Here is a 17,497-nt window from a genome sequence, read left to right as displayed (position 1 = left end):
TTGAAAATAGCCACACTCCTCCCGTCTCAAGTTTCTCGAACGTACCGAACGTTCGTGTTCGCCTTCGCGATATACAAAGTAAATATACAAAATTTGCACGAAACAAACATTTTGCGTGAAATAATCGCGAAAATTTTTCTTCCGTTTACTTACATTCCAATCGTACTTTCGATTCCGCATTTTAGCGAAAAATCGTCTTTAATTTGCATGGAAAAAAAAAAAATCGATCGTTTCACGCGCCGGGTCAAACCGATGCTATCGATGTCACTCGCAAGTCGACCGATAATAACCCTGCACAATAGTGACCCGTACTCGGCTGGTCGATCGATTTTGCGCTACCGTTTTTAGCCGATGTAAATTCACCGCGTTCGAATCGCAGCGCGAACAGTCCTTTCGGCGATGTAAAAAAATTCCTCCGGTGTAAAGTAGACAAAAAAACTATTGGATGAATGAAAAAAAAAAGTCGACGGGAATATAAAGACGGATGAAAATATGGTTGAAATAGCACGAAACCTGCAAAATCATTTCGCAGCTGTCGATACTCGTGCACACACGTTTTCCGATAAAAGTGCAACGTCCAGACAATTTACGCTTGATATTTCTTATTGGTGACGATGAAAATTTACACGGCGCTTCGAAACACGTTTGAAATATGTATGTGTCTTTAAGTGGAAAAAAATCGCCGGGTTTCCGGCTGATTATGCGAAGCCTAGATGCAGTTCTTGTTGCCTATACTTTCTATATTTGTTTTTATCTTTTCTCCTCTCTCTTCCCAAGACGTAAGTACGTACTTGTCTCGTTCTAAGTACGGGAAACGTAGAGGAGTACAATTTAGTGGAACTGCGAGAGAAAAGAGGAGAAAACGGTATTTTGCTTTGCGCTTAAAAGCTTTCGTCCGCTTCATTTGCCGATGACGTGTGCTTAAAAGTGGAGCACGTCGTCGTCAGCGAGAACGGGCTGAATCGTGGCGTAAAAATATATACGTACATTGATAACGGCGGAAGATTATTCTGTAACGTCTCCAACGACAAGTGACAACTGTTCCAAATGAAAATTTATTCTCGCCGCTAATGTTAAACCAATATTAGTACAAGTTTTTTCGACAGTCTGCGACTAATAATTCAATAACTGTTACCGCGACGTTTGACGGAAAATCGATAGCAAATTGATTATAAAGATGTCCTGCAGGATATGAGATCAATTCTGCAGTATTCTAGAACATTCTACATTCGTTCGCCTCTACATATTTTAACAGCTCTTGTACATTTCTCGCAATATTCGCCTTCTCTCTCTCTCTCTCTCTCTCTCTCTTTCGCAATGCTAAAAAAGTTGTCGCGAATTTGATCCTCAGCTCGAACTATTCGAATTTCGCCGTTGCGCAAATTCTCGTCGCCACACTCACCGCGTATTTTCTCCTGGACGCTTTACTCCATTGATTTTCCGGCGAGCTTTCCCGTCACCGACGTCCGAACCCGCTTTTCACGACGCCGCAACACCGCGGCCGCCAGATATTTTCTCACTTCGCGTGAAACTACCGCGAAACACCATTCGCGAATGGTCGCGGAAATTTTTCCGCCGGACAAAAAAAAAAGCCGCAACGAAACGTGTATTCAGCCCGTGTCCGGTCGGTTGTTCACTGAGACGAGAGGCGACCGGCCAATGCCTAGGACAATATTAGAATCGGGATCTCGACGCGATCGCTCCCTCCGCGCCGCGGACCGCGCCATTCCCGTCTCCGTCTCTCGCTTTTCGTCTTCATCTCGGTCCATCCCACGCTCCCCCAACTCCCCGAGGCTCCTCATCTTCCTCCCGAGTCCGAGCCGACGTAATCCCGCATCATCCCGCACGGACGTTGTGCACACGCGTTACCCGGCGATGCATCTCCGTCGTAAATAATTCAAATCGCATCGCTAAGCGTGGTATTAATATAAAAATTATAATTACCAAGCATCCCTCGGCAAATACCCGCCGCGATGTTTTTCTTCTCAAAGAAACAAGTTTTATTCTGAAAATTGTTCCGAAGTTTAAAGATGCGTTTTATCAAACGTCGACTCTGGGCGTAATTTTTTATACACGCTGAATGATTATAGGTGACTGTTTCCAGCGTCGATTAATTTTAACCGACAGTTCAAATTTATCGACAAAATTGCCGATCAAAAAAAAAAAAAAAAAAAATGTTTAACTTTTTTCTCCTTTGACGATGACGCTTCATTCTTCGTGTTAGCAATTCCGCCGACAAGTTTTCGCCGTCGGTTAAAGCTAATCAATGCTGAAAATGGTCATTCTATGTAAAACAAGGCTGTTTTTCTAAAGCGATACACAATACGAGATCGCGGTTCCTTATGCGAGACCTTCTTACGTTTCCGTTATGCGACACACGCGCGTGCAGAACGAGCGTGCTACTTTACGCACGCTCGTGTGATACTTCTCGCGTTTAATTATCATGCGTGCTCGCTCTCTGCGATCACATATCGCACAATTCATTCGATATCTCGTCGTGGAACCCATATGTGTACTTGCGGCGCGACGCGACCTCGATCGGAAATCATTACGCGATCGCAGTGCGATTGTCGGTCGCGAACACGCCTCGTAATGCCAACGTAAGAGGTGTGTACAACGCGCGCGATAAGCCGCGTAACCGTGAAGATTTTGGGTCAACGATACGAGCTGCATACGAGATCGAGCGATTCCACCTGACGTTATTCGGCGCGTGGGTGCGCCGTAAAGCGATAGGCGCGGTTAACACGCCTCGGGTCAATGTTAATGGATTAATCTGGTTGACCTTAACCTTTTAGATCCTAACTAGCATTCATGCTACTGCCAGACACATTCCGAAACGTCATCGGAATCCCATTAGTAGCTTAATTTCACTCGTGACATTTGTATTGAGTAAATATATATTTAACATTCTCGTTCTATAAACGAGAATTTAAATAAAATTGAAGTAAACTTTGAAGAAGAGATAATATTGTTCTTACATTTAAACGAAAGCAAAGACTTCTTTTTCTTTATAATCAATGTACTAAAGAAACACACAAATAAGAGCTGCGCAGTGCGTAAGATTAATATCTTTTATGCTTAGAATTAATTCGAAATTATAAAAATCTTAATCTTTTTAGTCCACGTTTGACTTCTAATCGTGAAATTAATAACTAGAGTCTAATTAAGATCTTTATAACTTTAAATCAATTCTGAGCTTAAGAAAAAAATTTTTATGCCTCAAGTTTGTTATTTTTTCTAAAAAAAACATTATAATCGCGTAAGTAAAGAATTGTGTTTTTATATTAGGCTATGTATATAGTATACAAGAGAGAGTGATCGAGACGCTATCAAGTGCTCTAGAGAAATCTACAACTGCGCGCGTTTTTGGAGGGTATCGGTTCCAGATTGCCGGTCTGGAATTAATTAGCTACAATCGCCGCTCTTGTTACGACGTTAATCATAAACCGAGAGAAACGTTGCGGCCACCGTGAGCTTCTTGCGCACCCCTTGTGCCTTGTACTCTCGTCCGTTTACAAAGAAGCCCACTTGAGCCGTCTGCAACGTCGGGCGCAGTGCACTACATGTTGGCAAAAAGGAGTCAGCAGAGTCCCACTCGCGATGACAAATAAATGTGAAGAGATGTCTGCGACATCGGATACACAAAGTGGACGGAGCATTAGCGTCGCCATTCGAAATCAACGTACTAATCGCGGAATCTTCTTTCATCAGATAGATACGCAAAATAAGAGAAACCGCGCGGCTTTGAGGTATGGAAAGTTCTTCCCGGATCAAAGCAAATCCCGCTGGTATTTGAGAACCTCTGGTATAGCGGATAACAGCTCGGACTCCAACCTGGGTGGTCAGAGTTCAAATACCGCCCGTCATCTCTCGAGTTTTCTGATACACACGCCATAGTTCCACGGTGATTTAAAACTCGCTTTAACCCGCGGCTTTTCCGTGTCGATAAATATCGACATTTTCCGTCAGAATTCCAGATTCGAAATTACACAAAAATAATTGAACATTGCGATATTCAACATTCTCTCTCTCTCTCTCTCTCTCTCGACTTTTTCACCATCATCCGCGGTTAACAAATACCTTCCCTCTGACGGAATCGTCGGGATTCCGCAAGAAGATTCATCGGTTACTTCCGGCGCGGCGCGGCGACGTTTTCTCCGGGCGGCAAATTGCGTTACATTTTAACGTAACCCGCGTACCTAACGGGCACGACGCGCACACACGCACACACATACACACGCATAATGCAATTAGAGGCTCGCGTGGCACGGCGGAGGCCTGAACAAGACCGCAATCAACGGGCTACGTGACTTTCACTGACGTCCCGCCGCCGACATGCGAGAGGAACGAGAGGCGCGTTCGCCGTGTCTTCCGTTTTCTTCCCGCGGTAGTATCTTACCCCGCGGGGGTTGCGAGGTTGCCCGGGAATATAATGGCGGCTGTTAGAATCGAGTAAAGATCAATTCGTCGGATAATAACGCTGGGCGAACACGCGACGAGACGCGAAGCGTCCGAAGGACCGCACCGCTGCACCTGATATCGACGTATTGAGCGGACGAACTGTTAAGAGTCGAGTTTCATGACGACCAGCTATTTATAAAGGTAGCGCGAGCGAGCTAAAGGCACCGCGAGCGCCGTTTTTTTATTAACAATACGACACCATCCAAGTTCGACGGGCGAAGCGTCGGTCGATCGTTTTTTTGTAAATAAAGCGCTCGGACTGGCAGCAATTTCCGCGAGAGACGTTTTATTTCTATTTTATTTCATTTTATTTCATTTTATTTTTGTTCATATTTGTTTTCCAAATCGCCCGAAAAACCTGAAATATTCGGAAACCGTGTTTCGCTACCGCTTGTAAAGCGCGACGTGTTACACCACGATTCTCTCCTTACTGAGGAAAAGCCCTCAAGGGATCACAATAAGCGAATGAAGCTTTTATGAATGGCCTTGCTTCGAAGAATGCGGCCTCGATCAATATTTTTTCCAAGGTGTGCGAGCGTGTGCACCGAGTAAACGTTGGGCGCGCAAATATTTGCAGAGCTATACTTTCACGATACTCTATTCTGGAGTAAAGAGCGCGCACATCGCCTCCCCTCCCCCCCCCCTCCATCGAATCTAAAAAAGTTTTTGTTATATTCATGCGTCAATCCATACTCAGATCGCGAGATATTTTTGCAATTTCCGAGCGTGCGTTAAATTTCCGAAATTTAAATCGAAATCAAAGCTTGTGAATGACGTTTGCTACCGCTGCCGTCGCTAATCTCGGCGTCCTTCTGTCTTTAATCGTCGACTTTGAATCCACCTTTTTGGTGCGTATATGTCGGATGATTACATCCTGCCTGTAAGCCAGCCGATAAATACCAGTGCGCCTGCCTGCTTCCTGAGCAGCGCCGCGAGCCACGGCCCCCGCCGATTGAACGGAGGATTCAGCTCTCCCGGAGAGTTCGCTCGCAATTAAAGCCCCCGAGCGCTCGCTTAAGTTACGATTGTTACGGAATTAAAGGCACCTTTCGCGAAAGAACGCAATCCCCGCCGGGGACTGACGAAGCCGCGCGAATCCGCGAGAAACTATTCGCGATATTCGTCGCAAACGAGAGGTTTCGTGAAAAAAATGACAGAAAAAAAGGAGATCGGGTCAGACGTTCGAAATAAACGGCCGGCTTTTATGTAAAATTATTCTCAGGAATCTCTATTAAAAATTTATCCAATTCACTACTCGTTTCATCTGGATTACTTTTATTTGAAAGATAAAAGTATATAATATGGATTACTTTTACTTTACGAGCATTTAAGAAGAATTATTTCAAAAGTACTTCTTATCTACTTAAAGAGACTTTTGAAAAATAAAAGAAATTGTTTGTCAATTATGTAAGTTTCAATTTTCAACAATTACCAAAATGTTATTCAACTGATTTCTGATAAACAATACAATTCTCACTAATTAGAGGCGACTATATTTTAAAGCAAGGCTTGTAAAATTACAGATTTATAGACAGAAAAAAAAAATTTTGGTATAATATGTTAGTCATTATATGAACAACAAAGATATTCATTACGAACACTAATTTTACTCGCTGAAAATAATTTTATTAAATTATATCGCTCTGACAAATTAATTTTTATTTTGTCATCAATATTTGTGTCGGCAACGAGAATTTCGCTGCGCTAGCAGAAGGCATTTGTTGGGAACAAATTATTTTATTGTAGCAGCAAATTAATGTATCTTTAAAAGCAAATATACTCCGCAAAATTTCGAATTTTTCTCTTTTTTCTTCCGTATATTTCGAAACCTCTCACTTAACCCATCTTCTCTAATACTTTCTTAACACATACGTCACATAGGTTGCGAGCACAATGCTATGTGTGTACAAACCTTTTTCCGGTACGTGCTCGGCAAGCAAGCCCATTGCGCGTAACTTGTGTGAACCATTGTGAGATGATTTTTCTCGATCGCGCGATCTCGCTGCTGTTTAAACCACGCGCGATTATGCTTCTCGCGATGATACCTGCTCCACAAACTCACGCACTCTCCTAAATCATCGTCGCGCACAATCGGCCTCGATGCGGTTTCGCTTCCACGCGTTGATACAGTTTTCACGCCTTCGTTTCACTCGAAATTACAGTCCCATGGAAAGTTGACAAGCCCGAAGATCGTCACGCGAGAAGTATGCGGAGCGCCTTTCACGCTGATATCTTTTTCTGGCCCGACATCAGTTCGGGAAGTCACCTATCATCGGCGGCCGAAGATTACGATTGCACTTCGAAATTCCTCGGTCATCTCGTGAGCGCAGCTTCCGCGTTTCTCGACGTTTACCGCGGGTCTCTCTTCAAGGTACTGTCTTCTAGAATGCGCTCGCAATAGAATGCGCTCGGCACAGAGCTTTCCCTGTTTCCGCGCGCGAAACGAAAAAAACGCTATCGGGTCTTGCACCATCGATGACTCACTCGCGTTTCTGCTCCGCGACTACGCGATACATTCATCGATCATTTCATTAGCTTTTTATCAGCGCCGCCCCCGTCGCCGTCGCATCACCTGGCCATCGCAACAACGACGCAGAGATTCGATAAGGCCGTCTAATCCGTTTCCGCGTTATCGATATCGCGGGAAATTAAAAGTCCATTCGGTGATGTCGGATCGTGGCGCTTCGATAACGAAGTGCGTTCGCGATACGTTAATTCAGGAAGAGCGAGACGACACGTGCACTGGCGAACGAGCAGCGATCGGACTACGTCTCTCGATCGTACGCGGGCGAAGAATCGCTGCCACTGGCCCAAGGAACGACGGCACAGCCGTCTCGACGCGGCGAAGGCATATGGGACCCCTCAGGCCCGTGATTGTGAGGCTCTACTGCGGAGAAGTAACGGAGCGCGTAGGGTACGCCGGAAAAAAAAGAAGCGTTTAAGCGAAAGTTTCGCAGCGCAATCTCACTCGATCCGTTCTTCGCTAAATTTTGTCAATCAAATTATGAATAATTTTACAACGCCTGACGTTGATGCGTCAGAGATTATAATCACGAATATGATAAAAATAAGAAAAACATAAAACGAAATTCAACAGGAACAGAATCGAGACTGAGTTTTAAGGAGCGCAAAAATGTGTCGCGACAACCATCTTTTCGGATTTTCTTCCGGACCTTCGAGGGCCTCGCCGATATCGGACACGGCCCTGCAACGCTAACTCGTTCTACGATAAGTATCGAGAGTAGACGACAGGGCTGTGAGGCGTAGCCGTAGCGGCGGAGCCGTGTTATGCGGGCGTAAGAGTGAACGCTAGAATCGGGGCGAGGAGAGCATTCTACCGCGTATGTGTCGGAGAGGGCAAACGTCGGCAGGGATAGAATGCAGGCGGTTGAGTCACCGACACTCTCTCGCACGTCGGAATGACCAATGAACTAAAGAGTGAGAGGGCCCCCGCCTGCGCCCGCAGAACACGCCGCGCCGCACCAGACACCACAACCGTTGTCGTTGTCGTCGTCGTGCAACACCGGGGTCGCGCAAACGTGGTACCGAGTGGCTCGTCAAAATGCTATTAGCGGCCGTTTGCCCCTCGCCTATTCAACCGGCCCTTCGCCTCGGTAACGCGCGTGCTGTTTGAGACGAGGTGGCTGACCCTCCGCGGCTAACGCTCCGCCGCGGACTTTTGAGATTCACGCGAAAAAAGGGCCGTCGCCCTTGTAAACCAGTGACCTAAATACTCGCTGACGTAAGGGACGAGCTTGGCGTCGCTACGCGCGTCTCTTTTTCTTTCATCGCGATATTTCGTCGGAGGAATTCGAGAGGAATTCGGGTTCGTTCGTGGATTGTTTGCCGATGCAAATGCGAGCGTGGGTGTTACGAGAATAAATGTGTAATTAAGATGCGGTAAAATGCGTGGCGAGATTCCTAACGTGATGTATGCGCAAAGGGACATTCTCCGAGATGAGCGTTCCGGGATCGTGAACGCGGTATCGTAATTGCCGTTGCGGCAATATATTTACCCGACCTTGTCGTTATCACGTTTATAGCGATAGAAACAAAGGTGTTATCAGGTGTTTCGGAATTGCGCCGTCCATTATTCATTAGACGCGAACCGGGCGGCGGCACTGGCTTCAGCATTTATTCGCGCCGCGCGCGATGGAGATCGTCGGCAAATTTATGGCTAGACATCAAACTTGCACTCGCGATCGAATACACACGGTTATTAAATCCTTAGCAACGTGAAATCGAGCGACGATGTCTAGCCGTCATTCCGCCACAATTCAATACGACACAGACACCTTCATTTGCTGTTATCGCGAATAAAGTTATTAATTATTAATTTATCAGCACAAAAACTTTTTCTTTATTATTGCCAAATAATTCCGCATTACATTGCAACATCTCCCAAAGAGAATCTCCAATAACATCGATATCGCATAATTCGTTTGTCTATAATAAATTTTAAATATCGACTTAGCTGATATCTGTCTCAGATAAAAAATGCTAATAACATTCATTTATCGTTACAAAAACTCTTTTAATTACTGCCATTATTAATATCTCAATAAATAATGTCTAATGAATATCAATACCGTGAAATTAGATAGCCTATAATAAATTTTACGAGTCAATACTTAGCTAACACCTATTTAAGACTATAAAAATGCTAATAATACTTATCTATCATTACAAAAAATTTTAATTATTATCAACTAATCTCATAGAAATCTCAATACTTCTGTAATGAATCTTTCATAGTATAAATAATTCCACATAAGTTATATTTTTTTAGGTATCGATATTCGATTAATATTTATGATAAAAAATGTTAATAATATTCAATATCGAGAAAGAGATATCGATGCTAGGAGAGTGTGTCCTTAGGGCCGATGCCGCAATCATTGGCGTAGCGAGACGTTGGAGGACGCCGACGCCTACTCTTATGCAACCCGGCGTGCAGGGCTGCAAGCGTGCTGCGCGAGTCTGCAGGCGGCGGCGGCGGCGGCGGCGGCGGCGGCGATCGATTACTTTTACGGGCGGAAAGGAGTAAAACGTGCGACGAACTCCACCTCTTGCTCTCTACAAGATCTCCCTCTCTCTCTTTCTTTCTCTCGCGGTATATTAATGGCAACGTTGTTGCATTCGCAGCGCAAAACACTTGTGCCAAGTTACAAGTTTCTATTAATGTCATGTCTCACGTCGAGATGCGTTGCTTATCGCCGTTAACGTTTTGCCACGAGGCGGCTTCCGTCGCGTTACCACGCTCGCAGCTCCTGAACAATGGATCAAGCCCCGGCTATTGCGGTCTGGTCTTGCAGTCGAAACCACGAAAATGCCCGTGTAAATAACGCAATTGAGAATTAACCGGTACAAAGTTAAACACACAACAATCCGATTTTAATTGTTGCACACCGAGGCGTAATAATTCGCTGCGCGATTTCGCAAGATGTTCTCAGCGACGTAAACATCGAAATTATAATTCACGTTGAATCGAAATAAATAAAATTGCTTTAGGCCGCATTGAATTAATATAAATTCAACTATTAATTCATTTCATCATGGCTTCGACATTTCGGCGAAGCGAAAATTGCTGCCGTTTCGATTATTATCGCCGATTAGTATCGATTCGCCGATTAATTACCAAACCGGTTCGCGCGGTAAAATACCATAATTCAAGTCGGCGTCGAAATGATTTTCGCCGATGAGAAATTTCACAATCGCGTTCAAAAGCGCGCGTTCAACACGCGCGCTTGAAATTCCTCCAAGAAGCGCGGCGGCTCGTATAATCGAACTCATTGAGCTAACGCGTACTCCGCCCGCGGATATATCTATTTTTAACGACCGCGGCATCTGAAGCGCACTGCCAATTTGCATTTACAAGCGGTTGCGTCTGCCGATCGCGGTAGCACCGCCAAGAGAATCCAATAAGGGCTCGTTTCGCTGCCGTCCGTGGGGATGCGAGTGTATGGAGGAACCGCGCGAGAGCTCTCCGCGAAAGCTGTACGCGCGTCGCCGGGAGATAAGTGTGAATTAATGGCCGTTTGCCTCGGGGTCAAGAGGCGAGTACACCAAATTGATACCGACGGGAGGAACGCGGGCAGCTGCGCGCTCCTAATGCTCGATAGGAGAAACGAGCGATCGTCTATGCCGGAAAAATTACATTGAGCTCTTTGACCCCCGCCGTCACCTCCGCCGTCTGCGTGAGCGCGCGCCTCCCCACTCGAAATGTCAAGCCGGAGATCATTCGACTGACGGATGTGAAACGAGCTAATATCGAAGATAAACACTCTTAAAACGATAAGACGTCGCTCGCGTACTTATGGAAATATTTCTGTCGCGCGTCGGACAGAAACTTCGCATTGAATCAACATTTGATCCGCGCACCCGCGCGAGAAGCGCGATTCTGCAAAATTAAGAAAAGAAATTATGTTCCCGTAATTTAATCTGGACGTGTGCTGCATGCCATCCACGCTCGTCCGAAGTGCAACGCGCCGCCGAGAAGTGCACGAGGAATAATACGGCTCGCCCGGTGTAATTTATTTGCTTTCATAATAAAGTCCGTTACTCCGAGCTGCGCTAGGATGAGCGCGGACGTTTAGTTTGACTTGGGCGTTACGACGATGAACAATGACGTATCGCGGTGGTGCAACGACTGTTTACCCGTATGTTGCGCGTCTATTTCCGTTGGATCACGCCCCGTCATCGCCCGACATAGCGAAGTAAGTTATCCGTGCGCGCGAACGATCGAAAACGCGCCGATTATTTATGCATTCGACACGTTCGCAAGGCGAGCCTCGTCGTAAAGAAGTCGGAAGGTATAGGTGTAGCAGAAAGAATATGCGCATTAATTAACTTTCTATCGGAAAGTAACGCGCGCGGTCGATCGTAAATATATGCGCAAAGTTTCACCTCTGGTATCTTCCGTCAAGCCGGAAAATCCTTTAGAATCCCGTACACGCGGAAAATGCGGCGAAATTCGTAATATTATCCGTTAAGAAGCGAGATCTTAAAACGAAACACATTATTCAGAATTTGTCTTCTAGAATTCAAAATACGTAATTATTTTTAATTAAATGATTATTTTAATCCTAAATATGTAAAATACTGTATTCTGTGAGAAAAACAACAGCTCTTCGAATTTTCATAACCATCTAATTTGAATCATTGATGATTTGTTAATTAAATCCTTTCAAATTAATTTTATAAATGAAAATATACGGATATAAAATTAACAAGTCATGCAGATGAAACTTAATTATTATGTATACTACCGTAATAATTTTGATATTTTAAATTACTGTTCATTTACTGTTATCGAACGCATTGACACAAATGGTAATAAAGCTTAAATTTCCGACGTCCTTGTGCTGATTCAAAGAATGATAAATAAGAAGATGCGGCCCGGAAATCGCCGTCCACATTTCGCTCTTTAAGCCTCGAAAATGCAGGTGAATACAACACGTGTGATACAACAAATTCAAACGTCCTTACACCTTGTAGCCACTTTTTACAACATTGTACATAAGTCACTGAGCTAATTCTCTCGGTAAAAGATCGAAGACAGCCCGATAGAATTCCGAGCGCGAAGCCGATAGCACGTGACCGGTTTCAGTTTAGCAGAACGGAAAAGGGGTCTGACAAAGAAGCGGGGGGGAGGGGGGGGGGAGTTGGGGAGAACGAAATATATCCTCCGGGGCATTAAAACGAAACACATCACCGCGGTCCAGTATTCGGAACGCAATCGGTGTGAGAGTAGGATTCTGGAACGGCGCCCAGGACGGCCGTAGGGACCGGGATCGGCCTTAAAGTGGAACTTTAGTCCTCGTGAAATGTGTCGCTCCTGGCCGGACGGTCTTATTAACATTTATGGCGCAGATTTAACGACGCGTTCGTCGTAAATTTCACGACGGCTCGAAAATGGCCTTTCGCATTCCGCTCTTTAATCCTCGATCGTGTGACAAATGCGTCGTACGGTCAAATTTAAATGTTACATCCTGTACTTAATAAATATTTATGAAATGCGGAAATAATGTAATATTTAAATTTGGGTCGCGTAATACATTTATTAAAACTGTGTGACAATATTTTAAAAATTCTACATTTAATTATTATATGAAACGTGAAATAAAAACGATGTTGAAATTGCGCAGATAGCAGCGCATTCTTGAAAGATAATTAGAGTCTACATTGTAAAACTATTAGTACTCGGTTCGTAGTTGCTAACAGGGTCACTGTGTTAATCAAGACCGCCGGCAGGACGGAAGACCAGGACGCAACCTTTAATCCATTTGCGCTCATCAGCATAAACTGCCCATTATCATCGTAGCTATTCTGGCGCGAACAAAGCGCGGTCCGAAAAAATGGCACATTCGGAATTCTTCGGCACTTTTAATACTAGCTTATTATAGCGACAATTCATTTTTCGATGGCGAATAAATTTGGAAAAAATTCTTCTCCACTCGCTCGCTCGCATTTGATCTTTTCGAACAATTATTCCAGCAGTCGCAGCATTTTTCTTTGATTGAAAGAACAGCTCGCCCGTATAAAGGTTAAAGAAACTGCTGGCGTAAAAAGAAAAAAAAGAAAGAAAAAAACGGATAGAGAAGTGTCGGAGCAATCCCAGAGCGTGCGCAAAAAGAAGAACAAAGCTCTCGCCGATGATTTCCGCGGCAACGGCCTGACAGAAATGTCACCGTAATGCCCGACTTTAATGGAAGCCGGTTTCGTCGCGCGCGTTTGCCTTTCGCGGCCGCAAACCGACGTAACCGCGCGCGCTAATTGTCGCCGCGCACGAGACGCTCTCGAGTTACAGGTTCACACACGATTGCGTCACAAATGCGTACCAGTTTCTACCTACGTGCGACCTTGAAAACGCGATGTCAATGCCATGCGATACCGGTCCCGTTTTTTGTTTTTCGTCCGCTCGCGGTTCACCAATTTTCATGCGTCTCGCATCGGTATGACGTCATTTTTAAAGACTTCAAGTCGCCATCGGTCGACTCTTACGTCGACTCATCTCAATCCGCCGGCGGCGACACCCGGTATACCCGATGTAATATAAAACAGTACGAAATGTTAATACCGAACACGTGCTGCTCGCTCGAGAGAGGATAATTTTCTGCCTAGACGGCACTGATAAGCGCTTAAATGGGTCTTGTGTGAAAGAACGTCGTTGTGCCTCTTCGTCGAATAACATTAATAAAGCTGAGCCTTCATTTTGCATCACTGTCGATCCGTTCGATAACAGTGAATTAAGATAGCAAGAAATCATTACGACAGTATACGTAATAAATCAATTTTATCTGTTTATTAATTCGAACGTTATATTTGCAAAATAAGTTTCTTGCTATATTTTAAAAACACAAAATTATTCAAGCAATTTAATACGTTTTTACGTGTGTGTTTATAAATCAGTTCTTCAATAACAGTTTGAAAATTATTCAAATAATCACATGGATTTATAAAAAAAAAAACTCTACACGCACACAGCAATGTAAAAGCGCAAAATTATCTCGATAATCTAATCCCAAGGTTTAAAGTAAGATTGTATTTATGAACGTGACCGAAGAATAAATTTCAATGACTAGTAAGATTGCACGAAATCGTTACGACATAATAAACGTATACGTAATAAGTCAATTTTTATCTGTTTATCTTTTCGTCGGTTTATCCTCTAATTCGAACAATCTTTGTATATATATTTATAAAATAAATGTTTTGCAACAAAAACACAAAATTATTCGAACCATTTAGTAGTAAGAATTGATTTTAATCAATTTTTCAATAACAGTTTGAAAATTATGTAAACAATCACATACATTTGTAAAAAATTCTACGCAGCAATATAAAAATACAAAATCATTCCAATAATCTAGTTCCACGATTCAAACTGAGGTTGTATTTATGAATGTGACACAAAAATAAACCTTAATGGCCAGTAAGATAGTCGTTATCGGAGTGGAAATAGTGGAAACTCTCGAAGCACGATGATAAGCTGCATTTCACCGAACTGAAAATACAGCGATTTGCCGCAATTTCAACGCGACCTCTGACCCGGCGTCAGCGAGAAAAGAATGTTTTCACATCGCAACACGAAGCGTATGTTTCGCGTCGGAACCGTAAATGTTATATTCATGTCACGCGCATAATATGCAATTCAAACAAAGTTCTGTTTCACGTCGTGCGTTGCAATTTGCGCGTTTGTAGTGTTTATGAATCATTTGCCGCGTCACAACATCACCTATGTTACGTAACAAAAGTCGCGTATCGCGTTTTAGTGACGAGGAAACTGCACGTGGAAAATATCTTTGAAAATCCGATACTAGAATTTCGCAATACGCGATTCCACAAACGTGATATACGTGAAAATTGGAAATTTAATTAATAAAAAATAGTATTAACTATCTTGTTCAAGTAACAACGTATCATAATAAACGGTATCTAAATAAATACGCATCGAATTTCAATGAAGTGTCAATTATCAGAAATGCCAATTAAATATCATGAATATCTGCGGAAGTGGCATTTAATAAGCGCTCCAATTTTAACTCGGAAAATTTAGCACCGAGTCAAAACAATCTCGCGTGCCAGAATCGACGCGTTTTTAGACAAGATGACTTTAAATCCATCCACATCGCTAATTTCGCGTTATCTTCATAATTTACGCCAAGCACGTTAGCCCGAATGTTGGGATAAAATGAGATTCGCCAGCGTTACGGAGGCACGTGGCGACCATAGAACGTTAGGCAAGAAAGTCACGTCAAGGCTCTTGCTGTCGACCTTCGCCGTGGCTCAACAAACGTAACTATCGAATATCTGAAATCGTAGCTCCGGCCGACCGCGAGTGATACGTGACATTTTAGAATCGGAATTATGCGCGTCATGTCAATTATATACACGTTGAATAAATTACCTGCCGCGATCTGATCTCAATTCGCATCGAACAAACAGGAAGCAATTTATAAATGTATAAAATCTCTAATTGACTCTTGAAATATTTTATGATTTATATAATGTAATAATTATTTTCGTTGTGAAAAGATTAAGAATCTTACAAGAGAAAAAGGTTATTCATTTTTTTTACAATGAAAGTAATCTTCTATTGAAAATCAATGCAAGTTTTTCCTATGAAAAGTCGTACAATTTTTCTACTCTCATAACGTAAAAAGACCGTCTATAGAACAGAGTTGACAGGGGAAGACACAGAAATGCAGTAGTTGCGAAGAAAATTACGGTGGCGCGTTCAGTGATAAAAGTGTGCGGCATGCCACGGGCGGATCAATGCGACTTTTTCCACTTACACGATTATCTCGTTTCACCACTTACGATAAACGGTAACTTCAAGGCGTAGCTAAATTGGATAATGGCAAGGAAAAGTTGTTTTCCACTATTTTTTAATTGTACATACATGGCGCTTTCACGAGAAGCGCGGTAAACTTCTAGAAATCCGATAAATTTGACGAATTTGATTGTTTGCTGACATGTTAATGTAACCGTAACGAGAATTTCATCGGCTTGAGTTATACATATGTAATATGATATTCGTTAATGAATAATTACTGCAATATCGTCATAAAATATTCACATTCAAAATGTAATTATGATTATATGTACTATTTCACTTTGTGCGCATTGTATTGCACGTCAATTGTATGACTGATGCGCTATTCAAATAATTTATTGTTATTAGTAATAACAATTAGTGTATTATGCATAGAGCGATTAGGTTTATAATAATTCGTTAGAATAATGCAGCTTGAATACATATGCAGTGTAAAATTTAATATATATATATAGCACTATATGTATATTTCGTTTTTCATCAAATTAATAAAATCCCTGCAACATTAACCAACAGTAATATAATATCAATGTTATAATTTCTCACTCAACAATATAATACTTTACGTACAAGACATTTTATACTACAGTAATGTTGAATGGAAAATTATATAATATTGATGTTTTGATTGGTGTTTACTAGATTAGCTATCTTTCTTAACCTATAAATAATAGTTTTAAAAAGACGCAATCGTCTCAATCGCGCGATCACGTGACCGCGAGAAAAAAATGTCGCTACGTTTACTCACCCTGGAGATGCGCAGGGGTTGATGCGTGTCGCATCCGCCGTGCATGCGGAAGCCCCAGGGGGACCCACCGAAGAGGATGACTTCTCTCGCGCTCATCCCGCGTCAGCACCCCGGCACGTCGACACGCGCATCCGTTCTTCTTTCCCGCGTCGCACGACTATCGCCGTGGGCCTCGAGGCTCACATCGCGGATTCCGGTCCGGGTTGAACGCACGGCGGCGCCGTGAAAAGCGCGCCCGCTGACGTTATCACCCACGATTGTCGTTCAACGAGACTTTACGCGCCACTGCGCGGGGAGAGGAGGGATTGAAACCGCCGTCAACGATGACGACGACGACGATGGGCGCGCGATTACGCCCAATGACGCGAAACGCGAAGATGAATCGCGACGCGCCGCGACCCGCACTCCTTCGTAGCTCGCGTTGTACTGACAGCGCGCGTCTTCCCTCCCCTAATTTGTCCCCCTCTATTACGCCCTGCGCGTACCCGCGCGTAGTAATCCGCGCGTACGTACTCCCTCTCGCGGCATACTTCACGCGTATGCGGGGGCGCGTGTCCTCACGCCCTCGGAACCGTTATTCTCAATGTTTGTTTTTTCTTCTCCCCGAACAGAGATTCATCTCTGTTGCTTTTATCCAGCCATGAATTTCTTTTCAATATCATTCAGATTCATTCATTCAAGATGTACGAATTTAAATTACTCATTTATTTTTTAAAAGGTATTTTTTCTGGAAATTGCCGTTGGCAGTTCAAAAAGTGTTTCTGGATTTATCAAATCCTGTCTTATCGCTTCTTACACTTATTTTCTATCTACTACGCACTTACCTGAAATGTTATCTTGCTTCATGTTTTATCGCTGTCCTCCTATACGGCGATATATCCTCACGAAGAATTTTCACGCTGACTGCCTCTCGTTTCTCATGGAGCATCTAGAATAAAGAAGAGTTTCTT

The 17,497-nt window shown here is 43.4% G+C and overlaps 1 protein-coding gene across 7 annotated transcripts in view; it reads right to left on the bottom strand.

Moving 5' to 3' along the window:
- Positions 1 to 16,982, bottom strand: part of CAP (Cbl-associated protein) — a 77,111-nt gene extending 60,129 nt beyond the window's left edge. For 6 of the 7 annotated variants that reach the window (XM_067353046.1, XM_012366641.2, XM_067353545.1 and 3 more), the window contains exon 1: positions 16,548 to 16,982. In XM_067353046.1, the coding sequence (XP_067209147.1) occupies positions 16,548 to 16,643 (96 nt within the window). In that variant the 5' untranslated portion in view covers positions 16,644 to 16,982. Of the gene's footprint in view, positions 1 to 6,373; positions 7,210 to 16,547 lie in introns of those variants that run through there. The other variant, XM_067353108.1, reaches the window with a different exon arrangement.
- Between the last annotated feature and the right edge of the window lie 515 nt (positions 16,983 to 17,497).

This window comes from Linepithema humile, chromosome 1 (genome assembly GCF_040581485.1).
Source record: "Linepithema humile isolate Giens D197 chromosome 1, Lhum_UNIL_v1.0, whole genome shotgun sequence".
In the NCBI taxonomy this organism is placed as follows: Eukaryota; Metazoa; Arthropoda; class Insecta; order Hymenoptera; family Formicidae; genus Linepithema; species Linepithema humile.
This window is presented reverse-complemented; position numbering and strand designations above follow the sequence as displayed.